Source organism: Podarcis vaucheri, assembly GCF_965113315.1.
Source record: "Podarcis vaucheri genome assembly, chromosome: 15".
In the NCBI taxonomy this organism is placed as follows: domain Eukaryota; kingdom Metazoa; phylum Chordata; class Lepidosauria; order Squamata; family Lacertidae; genus Podarcis; species Podarcis vaucheri.
The window spans coordinates 12,223,722-12,244,708 of NC_138753.1; the positions used below are offsets into that span (position 1 = coordinate 12,223,722).

Below are 20,987 nucleotides of genomic sequence, written 5' to 3' on the forward strand. Positions count from 1 at the left end.
TCGTCATCGCTCATCTTTCCTTCGGACTCCTCCCCTTCACTCTCTGTTTCCTCCCTTGCCCTTGCCTCTGCTCCTGAACCCCTGACAGGCGCGTATCTGGCCAGAGGCAGAGGAGGTTATTGGAGATGCTGCCGGCCTGCGCTTTGCTGTCCAGCAAGGCGAAATACCTCTACTATGCTTCCAGTTGCTGCCAGGCAGGTCAGGAGTTGGGGTGGTAACAAAATGTATCCTAAGGTTGAAGGGGAACTGACCTGGGCCTTTTGAGGGAGATCGATGCTTTGCCAGCAATGTACTTCAGGTATTCCAACACACAGCTCAGTCAGTAGAGCATGAGCCTCTTAAACTCAGGGTTGTGGGTTCGAACCCCCCATTGGGCAAACATATTCCTGTATGCCAGGGGGTTGGACTAGATGACCCGCAGGGTCCCTTCCAGCTCTTATGATGCTATGTGGTCCTCAACAGATCGCCCGTAGAGGAATGCGTTGGTTATGTGAGGGGAAATGCCCCACAGAATGCCTTTTTCACATGCTCTCTTCGCAGTCCTGTTCAGCACCATTTCTGAGATGGGGTGGGTGGGTGGTTGTGGAAACCGCTGTCAAGGTTCCTGCAGTGGGCGTTCCCTTGTCGTTCACGAGAGATGTCAAAAGCCAGCCTAAGCGCATTATTAAAAGGCTATGCCCCCATTAAAAGCCCTCGGATGTGACCCGGCTCACCCCCTCCCCCGAAGCTCGCCTCTGAGCTGTGCCTTGTTATAAATTCTGCAAATTGGTTCTGCAAATGGAAGGGGGGTGGTCGCAGCCTCTCGCAACTGGCAGTCGGTATGGGGGTTGTTCCTGCAGAGACTGTGCGTCAGGCAGCCGAATTGATTTGAGAGGATGAATTGTCCTGGAAGCTTCGGGGAATTCTGCCATGCCTGGGCACATGTGCATTTGTCTGAAGATGCATTGCTTGAATTGGGGGGGGGGAGGAGTGCGCATGCAAGGTTCACCCTCCTAACATCTTTGCGCTGATAAACACACATGTGCACCCACCCACCCACACACCCCAGTCAGCCACTGGCTTCCCCCGTTTGCAGGCGGCTTCTACTTGAATCTGCCTGAACGCAAGTAGAACCGTCCGCACTGTAACAAGTCATTTAGCCCTAAGGCTAATCTCTCTGTAGCTGACAAAAACAGTCAGGGTGACAACGCTAAGCAGTCTAGAGACCGATGATCCGAGCCCAGCTATGGCAACACAAATCTCAACAAGAGTTGTACTGGATCACATCAACACCCCCCCTCTCTCTATTGATTTCCCCCTAAATTGATTTTTGAATTCTGAATTTATTGTTATTCACGTTTTATACAGTATTTTATGCTCTTTTTTTGTTGCGTCAATTAAGTGTTTTAAATTTGTTGTTAGCCGCCCTGAGCCCGGTTTTCTGAACCGGGAAGGGCGGGGTATAAATATTATTATTATCATCCCAGACCCTGCGGTCATCATCTGAGGCCCTTATCCATTTGCCGCCTCCATGAGGGGTCTGGATGGTGGCAACATAAGAACTGGCTTTTCCTGCGGTGGCTCCCCACTTATAGAACGCTCTGCCCCAGGAGGGTTACCCGGTGCCATCATTACTGAGAATTAAGGGCCGTTGCAGTGGGGGGTAAGGGGCCCACCCTGAATCGCACCAGCAGAGCCCAGGAGAACCTGGACAGCAGCACACCCCCCCCCCATTTCCTTCCTGGTGGTGAAAGACCAGCAGTGCCTCCTATTTGCCAAGACACTGCTGTAGAGGTGGCATGGGGGGGGGTGCTGCCAAGGAGGAAGCAGACCCAGCTTCCAAGGAGCACACCACAGGCGTTGCTGCCATCGCGGCAGCAGCAGGAGACACGTTCCTTAGAGGCCGGATCTGCTGCCCCTGTGAATCCCGCCGCCCGAGGCAGTTGCCTTGCTTTGCCTCCTGCGTGGGCTGGCCCTACTTGTTTGCAGCAAATCTCTTCAGATCTCTGCACAGGCATGGCTGTAAGCGCTGTTGGAGGAGAAACACCCGCGGTTTCTTTCAAAGCCGCTGTCTCACCTGGAACCCGCGCCTCCCGACAGGCAGCCGAGCGAGAGATGAAAGCCGGCACGAAGTGTTTAAATAGCTTTATTTCTTAATTTACATAATGCATATATTTATATTTAATTCTTCTTCTTATACTCTGAGATCCATAATCAACTTCATTGCTCTTTAAAATATAAAATAGCCATTTTTCGTCTTATTTGTTTTTGTTTTGCTTCTGAAAGAAAATCAGAAAACTGGTTCGAGTCCTGCCTTGTATAACAAGAAAACGTACGTCACATTTCCATCCCTTTCACCATTTGCCAAAGCGATTGTTTCTAAGTGTCTCTTTACAAGGAAAGAAAGACGGGGGGGAAAGGACGGAGCAAATGACAAAAGCCCGGCAGTGAGAGGCAGGGTGAAAGGTGAAACATTTGAGGAGATGCGGGGAGTTGATGAGGGTGGAGGTCAAGATTACTTCCCCATCTTGCGTGGTGATGCTTCGACCTGATTTATGCTCTGAGAGCGCACCTTTTTCTTAATGTTCTTCTGCGGCTGAAATTCAGACCATGGTGAGATCTTCCCCTCCAGGCCCTGACAGCTATGTTCTCCCTGCCACTGCACCATTCTCTCTGGCAAATAAATTCAGCCTAATCCCAGAGTTGGCTCATAGCTTTCCAATGCAAAAGTGGGTGCGTATAATAAACAGTAAACTTAGCTCCACTGTCTCTTCGCTTTGTATTTTTTAGGCCTCTTCTGGAGAGCAGCTTCCTATGTGCCTGTAGCCTGCTCCAGGCTTTCTATATCCGAGTCAAGTAAACGGGTGAAGGGGGAACAAATGTCCTACACAAACCCACCCCCTGCCGCTATTCCTGTTGAACCCCCTGGAGTCCTCATCCTCGGGGGTTCATGCACAGAAGAGGCTCCCTTCTTCAGAAGTTTGCCCTCCAACACACCTGACTTGCGGTGTCTGTGTGTGTGTGGAGTTAGCTTTCTTGTCTCCACCACCCCACTCGTCTGCAGAAAGCTTGTAGCGCCAACAACAGGAAGTTGAAGGGACTGACACTTCTATCAGGGATCTGTCGTGGAGAATTGGCACTGTGTACCATGCAACTTAGGGACGTGGGTTAAACCACAGAGCCTAGGGCTTGCCAATCAGAAGGTCGGCGGTTCGAATCCCCGTGATGGGGTGACCTCCTGTTGCTCGGTCCCAGCTCCTGCCCACCTAGCAGTTCGAAAGCACGAAGTGCAAGTAGATAAATAGGTACCACTCCAGCGGGAAGGTAAACGGCATTTCCGTGCACTGTTCTGGTTTGCCAGAAGCAGTTTAGTCATGCTGGCCACATGACCCGGAAGCTGTCTGCGGACAAACACCAGCTCCCTCGGCCAATAAAGCGAGATGAGCGCCGCAACCCCAGAGTCGTCCGCGACTGGACCGAATGGTCAGGGGTCCCTTTACTTGGCAGGCCTTTCGTCTTCCAAGGTGCTACAACCTTTCAGCAGAGCCTAGAACCCCCACAGGAGTCACTACCCTCCTGGCCCTTGCTAGAGGTGGGAGGCAATATTCCTGACTATATGTGCATGCTCACTGACAAAAGAGATGGCTGATGTTAAACCCAACACAGCAGAAATCACGTTCTTTCTGCTTCTCTGATAGAGTTGACAGGCGCTACTGGGAGCCAATCAGGTTCTTTCTGAACACACAAATTTCTTGGAACAGCAGAGACTGGAGATTTCAGGATCTGGGTGGGATCACTGTGGCTCCACCGCAGCCTGCCCTACTCAGAGTTCCCCAACATCAACCTACTCCCATAGCATTTGACTCCAGCAGGAAACAGCGGTTCTTCTCCAACCTAACCTTGACCCAAAAGCAGCAACTATCTCACATTCACTTGCATTTAAAGAAACGGACACTCTGGGCAGCTTCATTTCTGACCCGGAGGACCATCAGTAGGTAGGTAACGTTCTCGGCTAAAGCTGCCCACACCACCTCTTTCTCTGTTGCTTCTCCCCACCCCTCAAAGGGCTTGAAATTACGCTTGGATTCCCCAGTAGAAAGTTAAAACACCAAATTCCTGGCCAAGACCAAACCCTGCAGTGGCCTTGAGGTAGCTCCAGCAGCTTCCTGCTAGTGCAAAGAACACCTTTAAATTAAATATATATATGTATGTATGTGAATGTGCCCATCCGGCCCAATCTTTTTGACCTCCTGCAGGAAGTGTCCTATGCCATGATCCAATAATACAAAACGGATATTGGCTTTCACAACCCAAAGCCGAGGCTCTGCTTCTCCAACTAGGATGACGCCTCTGGATGGAGACAAGAGATGGATGGCAAGAGCAGCAGTGTGTTCAATGGGGCAGGGAGTCTTCGCCGTTGACCCAAGGGAGCACCTTCATGGAGCCGAAAGCAAAGCTGTACACCGGTCCTTCAAGTGACTTCTTTTTGGGAAAGATGCCAGCCAGGAAGGTTCCTTCCCTCTGGAGCAGGGAAGACGGGAGCTCTTCTTTACGCAAGACCGCAAAACCACAGGACTCCACGTCTGTTGAGATGTGCTCCGACGGACTCCCCCTCTCCTCTGGCTGAAGTAACACCATGTCGCTGCGTAATTGGTTCCCCGGGATGAATTTCCCGCGGCTCCATGTTCCGGGAAGGGTGGATTGGAGGGGGGAGGGCATCTCCTGCAGGTGCTCGTTTTGGGTTTCGGCGGCTGCCGGAGCTCACAAAAGCTTTCCTTCATCATCCGGGACGTCAGCTGTGCGGAAGGGAACAAAGACAAGTTGTTAGCGTGGAAGAAAGGACACACACAAGCTTTCAGAGCAAGGGAGACAGTTGGATGTGTATTAGCTCGGACCGCTAACGGGAATATGTGTGGCCATAATCCAACAGGCTGCCGAACTGGGCCAGAAGTAAGGGAGGGAAGACCGGTTCAGTTGTTTTCTATGGAAGTCTGCTGCATTAGGCAATTTGCTTGCAGTGGTATCTCGGGTTAAGAACTTAATTTGTTCTGGAGGTCCGTTCTTAACCTGAAACTGTTCTTAACCTGAGGTACCACTTTAGCTAATGGGGCCTCCCGCTGCCGCCACACCGCAATTTCTGTTCACATCCTGAAGCAAAGTTCTTAACCTGAGGTACTATTTCTGGGTTAGCGGAGTCTGTAACCTGAAGCGTCTGTAACCTTAGGTACCAATGTATTTGTAAAGACAGAAATATGTGAGGATGAAATGGGCCTGACTTCATTCCTGGTTTCGATGTAGGATTTTAAAATTGGGCAGTTTTATCAACTCGGCCAACCCAAGACTTGCAAGTTACCTAAACAGGGTTTTATTCTCCTGTTCCTCCACGGCACACGGCTGTAAGCGGTGATAAGTCTTAGGCTTAATTTTCCTTTATAGCTGCTTCAGATACAAAGCAATTTTTTAGGACATGGATCTGTTCCGATCAGTCCCTTATTAAACACACTACAATGCCAAAGTATTAAGTTCTGCTGATCTAGTCTGTTCTTGCAAAATTAAAGAGTGAACATGGCATTTTCCTTTAGCAATGACTGACAACCTGTAATTAAATTGTGACTCTCTCGATTTATTTTACAACAGTCACATCCTGTCTGTGCTGTGAGAGAGCTCAAGCTGGCAAACACTGGCATTCCCAGGTGGCCTTCCATCCAGGAATGGACTAGTCCCAGATCAGCTTAGCTTCAGTGAAGGGCCTACATCTCCCCTCAGCTACAGGTCATGTGATGCTCCCACTTATGTGCTGTAAGAGCAGACAATTTTTTTCCCCAGCGGCTTTTTACATGCAAACATATGCAATGGTTTGTTACATGCCCAAATATGCAAAATATCCTAAAGCCACATTTTGGGACTGGGGTCAACAAAAGGAAGCAAGGGGCTCACCCAGTTTTGGAACCCCAGAGTGGGAAAAGCTATTGTGGACTTGGAGGTGGGGATTTGGAGCAGGAAAATGGCAGGCTGGGGAAAAGTAAAAATGCCCGCTTCTAGAGCCTAACTGCTCCCTCTGAAGTGGCATTTTCTGCATTAAAAATGGAGGGGCTGCTGAGCTACTAATACACTTGAAAAGCCTGTTTGCCTAATAATGTACCTAAAGTGATTAAAAAAGACTAAAAGGACTGTCAAATGAATCCCTTGGTGTTCATATGATTAAATTTAATCGCAACTGTAAGAGCTACTTAATAGGATTGTGCAAAGGCTCCTACTGGGATGGCCGGATTCCTTTTATGACTCCTTTCGCTGCTTCCTCCTAGGAATGCTCTGTCCAATTTAAGAGTCACTGAGGGGAGCCTTGAAGTCCACGTACTCAAACCCGCTGCATTTCCAATACATGGGTAGAGGGGCAACTCAATTCAGCATACCTTTAAAGCCAAACATTTCCCATTTTGTCATTCTGAAAGGAATATGCACGAATCAAAGGAGCCAAGCCTTCAAAATTTGCACTCATCCGAATTTTTCAATGCCCAATAAAGCTTTACGGACACAAACGCTTCTGCCTTGTGGTTTCACAGGCTTCCTGGCCGCAAACAGCCAGCACACTCCTAAGGTTTTGTCAGAATCTCCTCCCTTGCATTTTGGATCCATTGGCTCAGATCCTACCCTCTGGAGCAGCAGAAAACAAGCTTGCTCTCTCTTCCATGTGACAGCCCTTCAGGTATTTGAAGAGTCCCCCCTTCAACACATTTAGCTCCCCTTCAACACATCAGCCCAAAGGCCCGGCAACCACCTTCCAACCTGCACACACACACACACAGAAGAGGCACACATCTCTTTGGGTTTACTCACCGCCTTAGACTTTCACAGAGGCTGGAGGCATCATGAGTTGATTTACTCTGCAAAGCAAGAGGGGGAGGAAAGGTATCAGCAAGTTCCAAAAATTAAAAAAAATTTACAGACACAGGTCCTGACATCAAGAGCAGCCGTCACTGGATGCTCAACCAGACAATACTGAAGCCTCTCCTGCCAGCTCACTTGTCATTTTTGGACAGGCGAGCCATTTGTGGAAGAGAACAAGAAAACAGGCAAGTGGAAATGGCATGGCCCAGGTGCACTGGGCATCCCTGCCACGGTGGCCATGCAAGAGTCACGCTGCTCCCACACTGGGAACAGTCAAAGACCCAGCAGCATAAACTCCCCAAAGGTTTCTGCAAGCGATGTCACCCTTCTTTAGCTGGGGGAGATGGTTGGTTTTGTACAGTGCATGTTGACAAGCCATCTTCAGACGACTCCCTGCCTGTCACCCATCCATCCCCTCTGGCAATACAACAACATCTGCCTATTTCCTGTCCTTGCCTCACTCCCCATTATCTGTTTGTGAGAAAGGATAACAAGCACAGCGTGCCAAGCAGGGGTCTTGGATTACTGGCACAAGATATTAGAGGCAGGGTTGTGTGTGGCTATAACACTTTTCTAAAATAGAGAACAGAAGAGAAAAATCAGACGACAGGCCAGCGTACAGGAATAGAAAACAGAAAACCAAACCAGCCACTCAATAAAGTGAAAAAACAAGACGGCTTAGTATTAAAGTTAGAAAAAGCTAAAACAACAACAACCCCAAACTTCAATTTTTTTAAAAGAAGACCACCACACATTTGGCGCCTGGTCTAAAGCAATGCTGTCCTTGAGAAAGGCATCCTTTGCCTGGGCTGCTTGAACCTGGCCACACAAAGCACAATTCCTGCTGGCATTGCCCCTCAAGGGCTTGGGTGCTGTCAGGTGTTGGTGTGGTTGCTCGAGAGCAAACAGGCAAGACTCTGACCTGTCTTTTCCAGCTTTACTATTACTCCAAAATATTTATGGTGAAGAGTGTCGCAAGTTCATGTCTGGCTCAGTCGCTGGCAGAATCTGGGAGTAGCCTGTCCTTGTACCTCCCCCAGAACGATAGCCGTGTGACCCCCATCCTCCTCCTCCCCTCTTTGCGCCAAAACCTACTGCACAGAGTGGGCGCTGGCAAAGTTGTACTTCCCTCCCCTATGCTTTGCTCAGGCTCCGTATTGAGGCTCTCCCTAGCATCTCCTGGTCCCTGCACCTCCTCCCCACTGGAGGCAGGGCTTTCCTCCTCGCCAGAGGAGGAACTGCTTCGCGAGATCTTCGGAGGTTCCCTATAACACAACTGCCCTTCCACCTCTCGCCTCTGAGCTGATGGCAGTTCCCTGACAGGTGCTCTAAGGGAGGGAAGCAGCACTGCTTGGAGAGGGGCTTTGTGAGCTGTGGGGGCCCAATGGATGCTTCCCCTGGACACCCTCTGCAGCACAGACTGCAGTCGCTGCCTCCGTTATGAGAAGGGCTGGGGAGCCAGTGGCCCTCTAGGTGCTGCCAGACCGTGACTCCCATCCTCCTTGACCGTAAGCCAGGCTGACTTGGGACAACAGGAGTTGGAAGTCCACGAATATCTGGAGGGTCACAGATTCCCCTGTCTGGCTGTAAAGAAACAATTTGAGGGCCATAAGGCCTGCCTTGTACTTGAGGTGAACCTGATGAACACGCTCCAAATACCGTAATTATAATCATATTCCCAAGCTTGGAAATATTGCCTGCTGCTCTTGTCACCCCAAGAGTGCCTGCTTACCCACCAATGGTTCAGGCTTTCTGGGTTGGAACAGGGCTGTAGTGTCTCAGGCCATATCTCTGCCTTATAGGGAACCCTAGGCTCAGGGGCAAAATATGGCCCCCAGACCCCTCTGACCGGCCCTTGGGAACTCTTGTCAAGTGCTTCTGCATGGTCAAATGTCACCAGGCTTCTCGGTTGCCTGGATGAAGGATGCAGAGATGTGCTCTGCCTTTTTCGTGGTCCTAATGAGCACAGCCTCCTGTACAAAGAGTCACACCTGTTGCCACACCCACCAGTAGTGTGCCACCCCCAAGTTTTTTAAAAAAGTCCTTTCCCATTATAGAATTAGAACGTCATTGAAAGCAGCTCGGACCGGTTACCTGAGAGCCCTACTATAGCTCCACGTGGGATGCCTTATTAAAGTCACTTTGAGTTTAATTTAAAAAGCGATGAATATGTGCAGTAAATAACTAAAAACAAACCTACTCTAACCTACTGGGGACAGATCTCCTTTATAAATAGCCCTCCCAAACAATCTATTTTTCTTGAGATTGCAAATCTTTTTGTTCCTTAAAGAGGGGGAGGAAGCGACATCCTTTTCTGCTATTTTCTGAAAGGAAATAAGCTGCCATTGTTTTCTTTTTTTAAAAAAGTAGCAGAAAAGTAGAGAAAAATGAGATCTTGAAATTTGGAAAAGCTCTTTGTCTGCTGTAGCCTTCTGCAGGGTTTGTTTTGTTGTTTTGATTTTGGAAAACACCCTTGTCCTGTTGTCTGTTTCACCTTCTCACTCACTATAATATAGCTCGCTGCTTGCAGGAATCCGCAGTGTTTAATCCAGGACGGACTAAAACTCATTCCACAACCTTTGCGAACTTCTACAATTAAGGAGGGTTTGCAGCAGCTGCTATTTTATTCTCGCCTACCTGCTCCAAAATGAGTCATTCAATTATTTCTAAAGGTATGTGAAAAATGGGTCTAATTTGATGCCCTGAACGCTTTCCTGGAGAACCCTCAGGGCATCTTTGCGCTTCTGTGCCCCTTCTACTGGTAAACTGCTGGTTTCAGTGGGACGCTGTAATTTCCCCATATGTCACCAGCCTGCATTTTGACCCTTCCACCTGTCACCTCCTGGCGGTGTCTTACTTTCTACGGCACTGGGAAGAAAGCCAAAAGCAGCATCATGTTCATTGTAGGAACGTCAGGTGAGCCTGGCCCAGGGATGGGATGCATAAACCTGTCAACTGCAGTTTCGCTTCTCCATGTTTCCACACCTCTTTGCCATTTTTAAAAGACCTCAGGAAAAATCACCAGCATTTTAATGCAAATTTCCTCCATGCACATTTTAGTACTCAGTTCTGCCAAATATAGGAATTTTTGCAATGCATTTTCCTGCAACATAATGCATTTTGTGCATTACTTCCACTCATATATGCATTTTAAAACGCACACTTATGTGCATGCGTTTTTTAAATGCGTTCTTGTTTTTTTAAAAATAGGAATAATTTAAGGGTGGGGAATCTGTGGCTCGCCACAAGTTTTTGGACTCCAATTCCCATCAGCCTCAGCAGCAAGGCTTATGGTCAGGGATGATGGGCTTTGGAGTCCAGCATCACTGGAAGGCTACCCCTGATCTCCCCAATGAATCTGCTAAACGTTACAGCCCAAGAAAAGCGGAAAGGAGGAAAAGGCCTGAGCTGATTGAGCTAAAAATATTCCATCTAGTTACATATTGCTTGATAAGCAATGACAGTGACTCCAAACCTTTAAGGGAGCTGGCTGTGCTTTAGGAACCAAAGGCCGGTTTGCTCAAAGGAAAAGTCACAACCGATTAGGCCACTTGAAAACGTTAGTGCAAGAATGAGAGAGGATGCTGTTCCTGAACAGATCGGGGAGACTCGTGTGTTGAAGGCCAGCCAGGGGATTGGACATATTAATGGAGGATAAGAGGGCCTTACCAGTAGTCATTTGTTACGAAGGGATAGACAGAATGCTTTGGTCGCACCCTCGACTTTATGGAGTTTTATTTGAAGGAGTCCTTTATTTCCAAGTCAACTTACAAAGCATGGGTTATTAAATTGGCTTGTGCACAGTTAAGATTAACCACAGTTTAGCATTCAGATGTAACACTAAACTGGAGTCAGTCAAAAACGGAAGTGAGAGCTTCCCGACTCATGGCCATGCTGGAGGAGTCAAGGGGAGCACATGAGTCCAAGACTTGCCTTGGCTCATTCTAAATAACTGGTTGTGTTTGAGTGCTACACTAAACAACAGTTCATCACATCATCCAGATGTGGCCAACTACTCAGCCCTGATTCATCTCTTTCCGCCACTGTTATCTCCAATGCTTCTCTCAAGGTTTTTACCTTCCCGGCCTGTTTTGCTTCAACAATTTGAAGGGGAGAGGGATTCAGGTCTGTCGTCTAGCTCCTTTTCCTTCCAGAGAAAAACTCGGGAGGATAAAAGCCAGCATTAAAAAAGAGAACAAAATCAATAGCGTTCCCTTCTCTCTTCCCCAGGCAACAAAGCGTCAAGGGCTCTTCATTAAGCAACCAAGTGTTGAGACAGAGATAAAACTCCAAAAGACAATGCTGCCCTACACTTTCAGCAATTAGGACTGAAGCTGAAAGCTTGCCATTCTCCTCCTTACAACGGCGGATTTGCATACGGACAACCTACCGTATTTTTCGCTCTATAAGATGCACCAGACCACAAGACGCACCTAGTTTTTGGAGGAGGAAAACAAGAAGAAAAAAATTCTGAATCTCAGAAGCCAGAACAGCAAGAGGGATCGCTGCACAGTGAAAGCAGCAATCCCTCTTGCTGTTCTGGCTTCTGGGATAGCTGTGCAGCCTGCATTCGCCCCATAAGATGCACACACATTTCCCCTTACTTTTTAGGAGGGAAAAAGTAAGTCTTATAGAGCAAAAAATACGGTATATACCAGCTGCCTGCAAGAAAGTTGTTCAACTCCCATCAGCCTAAGCCAGCAGGGCTAAAGTCAGGGCTGATGGGAGTCATAGTCCGAGGCTACATAGCTCAGTTGGTAGAGCATGAGACTCTTAATCTCAGGGCTGTGGGTTCAAGCCCCACGTTGGGTGAAGAAATTCCAGCATAACAGCTTTCAACAAGCAGAGAGTTGCCATTTTGCATGGAGGAACAGTCCATACCATGAACCCCTTCTGACCTGTAGTGGCACAATGCGAGGCACACCTCAAAGAGAACTAGCCCCTGGAGTCCGAAACCATCAATGGCCACCCCAGTCCTGTGATAAGCCCTTCTCACTTTGCACAGCCTAATTGGTTGCAAAACAAAGATCTGCCACCTCCAAATCATCTGCCCTAATCATTTTTAAAGGATGCACTCGTCATAGCTCCTCCACACTTGTAAAAGCTGCTAAAAGCCTGCCAATATTTCTGTCACACAGGAATATTCGCAAACACACTGAGAGGGAGGAAATGTCAAGATTGTGTGTGTGCGCGCGCGCTTGCAACTGCTTTTGAAGCTGTTGTGCCACATTTTGGTACATCGCAAATATAAAATATTCGGCAGTTTACTTTCCTGGGTGACACCAGATTAAATGCAATGAACTCGGGAACTGGGGCAAATCAGCCTGTTGTCTGAGCTTGAAATGGACCCTCGTCTCCTGATATCTGTGAAAATGAGTGTTGCATACAGTACATAACCCACAAAAGGTTAGGGGCCGCTGGCATAGAACATCTCAAGGCAACTTTAGATAGCTCTGATCATAGATGGACATTCTAAGCATTTGCCCCAGGTATGTTCCACAGAGCTACAAGCCAGCTCTATGCTTCATTTACATACATCGATACTTAAAAAACAGCAACACTTCAGGACTTTTCAAATACCACTTCGAAACTTAAAAGACTGTTTCGATAATACCACTTGTTTTTGTTTTAATGGCAGCTGGAAGATTTTTAGTTGATTAGGCTGCTTAACAAAGATTTCAAACTTTCTGCTTTATGTGTGATTTTTACACTGAATTTGTCTACATTATTCTATGTTACACTTTTATTTCTGTTTTGAACCTAATTGCTGTATAACAACTAATACCAGTTGTCAGGGAACTGCCATCGGAGCTAGAGGCGGAGGGAAGGCTCCAGAGTGATGCTGGAGAGGGTCCCAGTAGGGAGAGGGGCAGCCCATTTGCTGGGGAAGGAAATCAGCGTAACACCAGTGGAGATGGGGGAATCGGAGAGGAGGCTCCAAGACTCCTCGCCGGAGACCAGCGGAGAGAGTACGGGTCCTCCGCTGCCCACACCCTCCCTGCGCAGAAAGCTTCTGCGCAGGGAGACTAGGCGGAGACTAGGCGTCAAAGAACTTTTGTGCTGGAAGAAGTTCAAGAAACGCCCACTGACGGATTCTGCCAGCGACTGAGACAGTCACGATGCTGGAGGCTGTTCAGTCAGAAAGGGTTCAACCAGGTAACCTCGCCAGGAGTAGCGGCAACTTACGCACGAGCAACTCCTAAACCCATTACACCAGTGAACTAATACCAGTGTACTGGAAGAAGCAAAGATCACCAGTGCTGAAGCAATGATTCTTCAACATCAACTTCGTTGGACTGGTCATGTTGTGCGGATGCCTGATTATTGCCTTACAAAGCAACTACTCTGTTCTGAACTTAAAAATGGAAAGCGTAATGCTGGTGGTTAACAAAAGAAGTTTAAAGACTGTCTCAAGGCAAATCTAAAAAATGTGGTATAGACACTGACATTTGGGAAACGCTTGCAAGCGCTCCAATTGGAGAACAGCCTTTACCAAAGATGTCATGGACTTTGAAGACACTCAAACTCAGGACTCAAGGGAGAAAGGTGCTAAGAGGAAGGCACGCTTGGCAAATCCACACCGTGATCAACTAACTCCCGCCCAGAAACCAATGTCCCCACTGTGGAAGGATGTGTGGATCCAGAATTGGCCTCCACATTCACTTACAGACTCATTGTTAAAACCGTGTTTATGGAAGACAATCTTACTCGGCTATGAGTGATCGCCAAAGAAGCAGCAGCAGCTGTATAATGTTTAGGGAACTTACATTATGAAGGGGCAGGCAAATGCAAGTAACACCTTAACCTCTCTATAACTGGAAGTGTGTGTGAGAGAGAAAGAGAAAGACAGGGAGAGCATCTATCTTTTCATCCACTTGTCAAGCACTCTTCTTATAACTGTGATTATAGGGCAGTCAAGAGGTCTTAAGGGACACTCCATCTTAACCCTAGGATTTGGAAAAAAGCAGCCTTTCAAGCCCGAACCTGTGCAGGCCAGCATGCGCTCAGAACGCGACACCCAGATTAATTCGTTAGCGAAGCCTGCGACCTTCGACCCCTTGTGTCCCAGCCTCGCTTATAATAAATGGGTTTAATCTAAAGCTTATGTGCTGGAACCTATGATCAACGAATAGGTCCGCAAACCACTTACATGCAGCCTTTCTCTAGGCTTGCCATTGGTGGGATAAATCAGGGTCTTGCTCTGAATCCAATTGGGGAATACACATATCAACAAATGATTCTGATTTCCAGGTAGGATTTTAGACACAGAGGGGGCTTTCTGGAAGGTATCCACTGCAACTGGATAGACTTCTCTCTCTTTTTTGCTTACCGTACTTTTCCGTGTATAACAAGCCCCCATGTATAAGACGCCCCCTATATTTGGGGACTCAAAATTAAGAAAATTGGGGGGATTGCCCTGAGTTATTGAGCTTTTTTTTGGGGGGGGGAATTGCCTGGCCAATGCTGCCAGTAGCACACGTTGCAGAAGCCAACAATAGTCAGCCCCCTCATCGCCAGCAGCCGCCAATCACCCGCCCAATTGACGCAACAACAGCCAATCAACAGCAGCCCTCGCCGCAGCCACCAATCACCAGAACAATCGCCACAAACAACCTCCTACTTGCAGCAGCAACCAATCACCCGTCCCCACTCTGAACTGCCCATGTATAAGACGACCCCAATTTTTAAATATTATTTCAATAGGAAAAAACTTCGCCTTATAAACAAAAAAGAATGGTACCTGGAGATAATTCTTATCAGATTTACGGGTGAAGTAAAATATCTGCTTATAGATGTGTGAAGGAGATGCATCTTATAAGAGAGCTCAAATTGACAACAGCAAGCATAAAAGGAGGTTCTTTGTAAACAGAAAAATGGTAGCCCCTCCGGCACCTTCTCTGTGACTGGCTGGGAGGCCAGAGTCCCAGTTTGTAAGTCAATCAAACGGTGCAAAGCAGACCTGATCATTGTTCTGAGAAAGAGAAAGACTGGAAAGAAGCATGTAAGTCAAAATAATTATAGCAAATACTGGCAACAAGAGGAATCTGCGTCAGCATCTTTTTGGTGATGCAGTTCTCCAACCAGGCAGCATTTAAAAAATGCACATATTAGCGGAAAGTGTGCATAAAAATGAAAGTATTGGTGAAAACAATATAGAAAAATAACTTACAAAAATGCTATTTTGCACTTGCAAAAATACGTACAGTACATTAGTCCAAACTATACACAAAAATGTGCTTATTAGGAGAAATTCACACTAAAATGCTAGGAATTTTTATGATAATTTTTTTTTTAAAGTATCACAAATTGCTGCAGAAATGTGGTGGACTGAACTAATTATTGGAAAAATGAAAAACGGAGAGAAGCAAAAGGGACGGCTCCTTCTACCCCTAACGCAGGGCGATTGCCTGCTGAATAATACCTCCTAGGCCAGTCAGAATGGAAAGAGGAAGGATGTCAGAAGGGAGACAGAAAATAAAAATAGACAGGTTGGTTCCAGAGCGTCTCTCTAGAGAGAACTCACAGAGGGCAGAGTTTGGATGATGCCTCTGGTTTTCAGAAACAAAATCAGCCGGAACATTCCTCAGAAGACCCAGCCTGGACTAGATAGCACTGAGGATCTACCTGGCTGAGATCAAGGAACGAATCTACCACAAAAACATTAATCCGCCCATTGCCAAGAAGGGGCTGGAGAATGTGATCACAGGGACATAAGGAGATCCTGCTGGATGAGCCCATCTAACCCAACATCTTGTTTTCACAGAGGCAAGCCAGATGTCTACAAGAAACTGGCAAAAAGGAGGTTCTTAGGTTGTGGGGGGGGGGATCAAAACTTCTGAGTTCAGAATCAAGCATGCAGACTGGTCAGGCAAAGGAGGAATGCCAGAGATTTTATCTGCTTGCATAATTTCAGTTTGATATTTGAGCTCCTACAAGGCGAAGTGGTAAAAACAAAACACCCCCTTTCTGGACCCTGTAACCAGCAGTGACGTCAAGAAATCCTTGGCAAATGCCAATTCCTGACTGCAGAGGCAGCCAGAAAGGCATTTGGCAATGACATCTGTGAGTTACATTTTAGGGTTACAGTTCTCTGATTCAGGCACCCGCAAAAAAGGACTCTGCAAGGAACCATTGGAAGCTGGCCACAAGTCTCCCCACGCAACTTACTTACACATGCTGCGCTCCTTAAATCTCATAAGGAGATTATCGTCTCGCTCCTTCCAGGAGAGACGTTGCTAAAGGACTCACGGCGCAGTCTGATGACAAATACCTGCATTAAAATGTGCATATTCTTATCGGCATGTCTTGATGACTCTGGGAAATTAACAAGGCCAGGCCGGGCTGAGGTTCCACCAGCAGTGCAATTTTTGCAGCTGTCTTTTAAGTAAAGGGTTTTTCTTTGGAAGCTTAAAAGCAGTTCAAAAGAGGTATTGTAAAGCTGGAGAAGGTTCTGAAAAGGGCAACCGGAAAGATCAAGGAGATGGAGTGATTCCCTTTCAAAGAAAGGTTGCAGCATTTGGGAATTTTGAGTTTAGCGAAAAGGCAAGAGATGACACAATAGAAACTTATAAAATCATGCATGACGTGAAGAAAGTAGACTGAAAAACCTTCTTCTCTCTGTCTCCTAACACCAGAACTCGTAGACCTCCAATGAAGCTGAATGTTGGAAGGCTCACGAGAGATAAAAGAAAGTCCTTCTTCACACAGTGCCTAGTTAAACTATGGAACTCAGGTCCACATGAGGCAGTGATAGCCAGCGACTTGGAGGGCTTCAAAAGAGGGTTGGGCCAATTCATGGAGGATCAGCCTGTCAATGGCTACTAGCCGTGATTGCTATGCTCTGCCTCTACTGGAAACCACAGGTGGGGAGGGGACTGCTCTTGCGCTCCTGCTTGCCAGTTTCCCACATGCATCTAGTTGGCCACTGTGAGAACAGAATGATGGACAAGATGGGCCATTGGCCTGATCCTGCAGGCTCTTATGGTATTAAAAATGGGTTGGGAAGGGTAGAAGATTGGGGACCTCCAGTAAAAGACCCTGGGATTGTGACCCCTGGACCACCCACCAACAACGGCCCTGCTCTCAGGCAAGAGATCCCAGAACATATACAAAAATGCGTATTTTAGGGCAAAGTCCCCCAAGTATGCAAATTGCATACAAAAAAGACACCTTCACTATGCAGCTTTCATTTTATGCTGAAGATACACCTCTTTGCCCTGGTCTTTTGCTCTTGAGATGATGGGCTCCATAATCCACACAAGGTGACCAAAGCTACTTGACATCTCAGATTGCATCCCTGAAACCCTGGAACCTTAGTGGGGCATGCATCTAAAAATTTTTATTCTTAATTATTGTTGTTATTAGGATAATTAGTAATCTTGTGCAATACTTAAATCCCTGCAGACCTCTAGCATCGTCCAACAACCCCCACTCGGCAAATTTATCAAGGCAAGAGGACTTGTGGAAAAGTTGCTTGTATAGAAAGCTCACTCTCTAACCAGGAGACACTATAGCATATTTATTGTCATCGTCATTGCTAAGAGTAAAATGCTTACCCTAAACGTGTGGACTTTCTTGAAGCTTTTATAGAACAATGCAAAACAGGACGAAGCAGAGTTATGATTCAACACCTGCGAATCTGAAGCGGACTGGAGACACACAGATCTGGCCGCCCCTATCCCTGACCACAAAAGAGGTATTCGTCCTTTCCTGCCCCAAAGGGAGGAAATGCCTCTTCCGAGATTGTGCAACAGGTGCACGTGTCGCCCACAAACCAAAGCTAGCGAGCTTTCTTCCTTCATAACTTTCGGCTTTCTCAGGCGCAAATCTATGCAGGTTGAGCATCATCTAATTCCGTCAAAATAAGGCTTCTTCAGCGGAGTTGCGTTGTAGGAAAAGAACAGGCTCGTTAGAATTAAAAGAGTCGGGATCCTAAATGCAATAGTGCCAGTGGCGGTGCTCAGCTGCAGGGAGTGCATGGGTCTCGTGACACAGAAATTCATGCAGTGCTATTGCAAAAGCCTTCCAGAGCATTGATCTCAAGCAGAGATGGGGAAACAGGGGCCCGCAAGACACTGATGGACTCCGACACCCATCAGCCCCAGCCAGCATACCCAATAGCCAGGGATGATGGGAACTGTAGTCCGTCAATGTCCCAAGAGCCACAGGTTTCCTATCCCAGGTCTAATGGACGACAAAGCACATGCTTTCAGAAGGTTCTTGCCTCCTTCCTCTTCCGCAGTGTAGCAGCTTTGCCAGCTCTCCCTGTGCTCCGTAATTGACTTAATGTCACGGTTTCATAGCCAGGTTCTTGCTATCGTTTGCTCCATGCTGTTTTTGTTTATTGTTTCAAATCGCAGGAGGTTGGCAATGCTGCATTCCTTCCGAGCAAGCAGCTAAGGTGAAGGCTGATCTGTAGTTCTGCTGGCAAAGAGGAAACCCATCATATATGTAGATATTTGAGATATTCCCCGAAAGGGAAAGAAAACCGGGGTGGGTTGGGGAGGGGGGACAACAACCTTGGGAAGCTTGTGGAATTATCTGCTTGTGGAAGCTTGTGGAATTATCTGCTTGTGGAAGCTTGTGGAATTATCTGCTTGTGGAAGCTTGTGGAATTATCTGCTTGCCTGGGAAGGTTGTGGAATTATCCAAGGATGCCACAAAAAACATTGAATGCACTTTTGAATCCAGAATGCAGCTTCCTAAGAACCTCAGATTTCCTCTCAAAAACAATTGGCAAAGCTGACAGTCCTCAAGGTTTTCCAGCAGGCATGTGATGACTGCTGAAATTTCAGAAAGCAGAAGAGTGGGGTGAATAAGGTTTTCAGTGTGTGTGCGGGGGTGCTTCAGGACCCCACATTAGCAAAACTGGAATAAATAATGCAAATTCGCTCAAGTTGAACTGATTGGATAGCTCACAGAACCGAGCCTCTTCCCCAAGCAGAGGATTCCGCAAATGTTAATGTATTTATTTATTTAAAATCACCTTAATGTAAAGTTTTAATGTCAGCTCCGGACGAAGGAAGAGGCCGCATGATGAGAACGGATGCCATGCCAGCCACCCCGAGCCACAAAAGGATTGGGGTGGATTATAGGTCTAAATTCATAATGCATTAAAAATAAATACACGGCTATCAAACTCTGCCCAAAAACGTATCGCATAACGTAAGAGCAGATCCACAAACATGCCTACGGAACCACATGTTTTGGAAACAGCCGCCCGCAAGAAGCAGCCTGGTCCAAAAAATAAAAAACAAATTTCCCAGCAGAAAAGAAGTTCAGATTTCTGTGTGTTTTCTTTTGGCACTGAAAATATTTACATATATGGTGGGTTTTCTTCCCCTTTCCATCCCCTGGCCAGTGAGTAGAAGCTTTCTTTTTTTCCTTTAAAGAAAGAAGACAAAAACACACACCAACTAACCCCAAGTTGTAGCTTTCATGTGGCTGTGACTTCTGAGTTACTGGAGGTGCCCGTGGCAAGGCGGTCCAGATCCGTGCTGAAAAACACGCAGCCCCAGGTTGGTTGGGTTTCACTTTTAACAAGCCCCCCCCCCCAAGGCTCAGCAGAGATAATCACTGTATTTTTCGCTCTATAAGATGCACCAGACCACAAGACGCACCTAGTTTTTGGAGGAGGAAAACAAGAAAAAAAATATTCTGAATCTCAGAAGCCAGAACAGCGAGAGGGATCGCTGCGCAGTGAAAGCAGCAATCCCTCTTGCTGTTCTGGCTTCTGGGATAGCTGCGAAGCCTGCATTTGCTCCATTAGATGCACACACATTTCCCCTTACTTTTTAGGAGGGGAAAAGTGAGTCTTATAGAGCAGGAAATTCGGTATCTTTTGAGGAGAGGAGTGACAGGGCACTCAAGTATTATTTCATATTGTAAACAATATCTAGTCAGACCCTCTCTCTCTCTCTCTCTCTCTCTCACACACACACACACACACTGTATTTGGTGTTGTTGTTTTTAATTGCATCTCTATCCCACCTTCCCTCTAAGCTCAAGGTGGCACAGTTTTTCTTCCCCACCTTATCCCCACAACAGCAACCACCCTGTGAGGTAGCTCAGGCTGAGAGACTGTGGCTGGCCCAAGGTCGCCCACTGAGTGTCACGGCTCAGCAGGGATTTTAGCCTTGATCTCCCGGCCTCCGAGTCCAATTCTCTAACTGCTACACCATGATGGCTTATATTTCATACAGTAAACCTGCAGCTTGCACATTCAGCCTTATAGGTATGGCCGGGGTGGGTAGGGGGTGGGGAATAATTAAAAGAAGAAGAAAAATGACTTTGGCAATCCCACCCGCCATTGCACCCAATGTGTTTTGACTATGATTTTGGCACGAAGCGTGATCCTCAGAACGTAACCCCCCTCGTAAGTTGTTGGCTTACTGTATATTAGGTAAAGGTAAAGGGACCCCTGACCATTAGGTTCAGTTGTGGCTGACTCTGGGGTTGCGGCGCTCATCTTGCTTTATTGGCCGAGGGAGCCGGCGTACAGCTTCCAGGTCATGCGGCCAGCATAACTAAGTTGCTTCTGGCGAACCAGAGTAGCTCAAGGAAACAGTGTTTACCTTCCCGCCGGAGCGGTACCTATTTATCTACTTGCACTTTGACGTGCTTTTGAACTGCTAGGTTGGCAGGATCTGGGACTGAGCAACGGGAGCTCACCCCGTCACGGGGATTTGAACCGCCGACCTTCTGATCGGCAAGTCCTAGGCTCTGTGGTTTAACCCACAGCGCCACCCGCGTCCCTGTATATTAGAGCCGAGCTAAAATGGCTGCTATGATCCTTTGAACATTTCCCATACTCCTCGGCAAAGGCTCTAGCCTGCTGTTTTCTGGGTCTAAATGGCACTCCTTGTTTATATCCTGCCTTTTCTCTGTGCAGCTCAGGGGTTCTCCCCCGTCCCTCTTCAACCTCACAACAACGCTGTGTGGTAGGCCAGGCTGGCGTGTAAGTGACAGGTCCAATGTCACCCAGTGAGCTTTATGGCCAAGTGGGTGGGTGAGATTTGACTCAGGGTCTCTTCATTCACCACGCTATCTCACAGAGAAGCGGGGAGCGGAAGGAACAGAGGCAAACATGGCTGAGGCTCTCTTGCATTGACCTGCCCACC

The 20,987-nt window shown here is 47.4% G+C and overlaps 1 protein-coding gene across 2 annotated transcripts in view; it reads right to left on the reverse strand.

Moving 5' to 3' along the window:
* Positions 1-2,109: 2,109 nt before the first annotated feature.
* Positions 2,110-20,987, reverse strand: part of SPNS2 (SPNS lysolipid transporter 2, sphingosine-1-phosphate) — a gene marked incomplete at its 5' end in the record, with an annotated part of 98,304 nt that continues 79,426 nt past the window's right edge. Inside the window, 3 exons of one of the 2 annotated variants that reach the window (XR_014214081.1) lie at positions 2,110-4,775; positions 6,817-6,863; positions 19,289-19,364. Coding sequence is in view for 1 of the 2 variants with exons in the window: in XM_082201248.1 (XP_082057374.1) it covers positions 6,821-6,863 (43 nt within the window). The remainder of the gene's footprint in view (positions 4,776-6,816; positions 6,864-19,288; positions 19,365-20,987) is intronic. The other variant, XM_082201248.1, reaches the window with a different exon arrangement.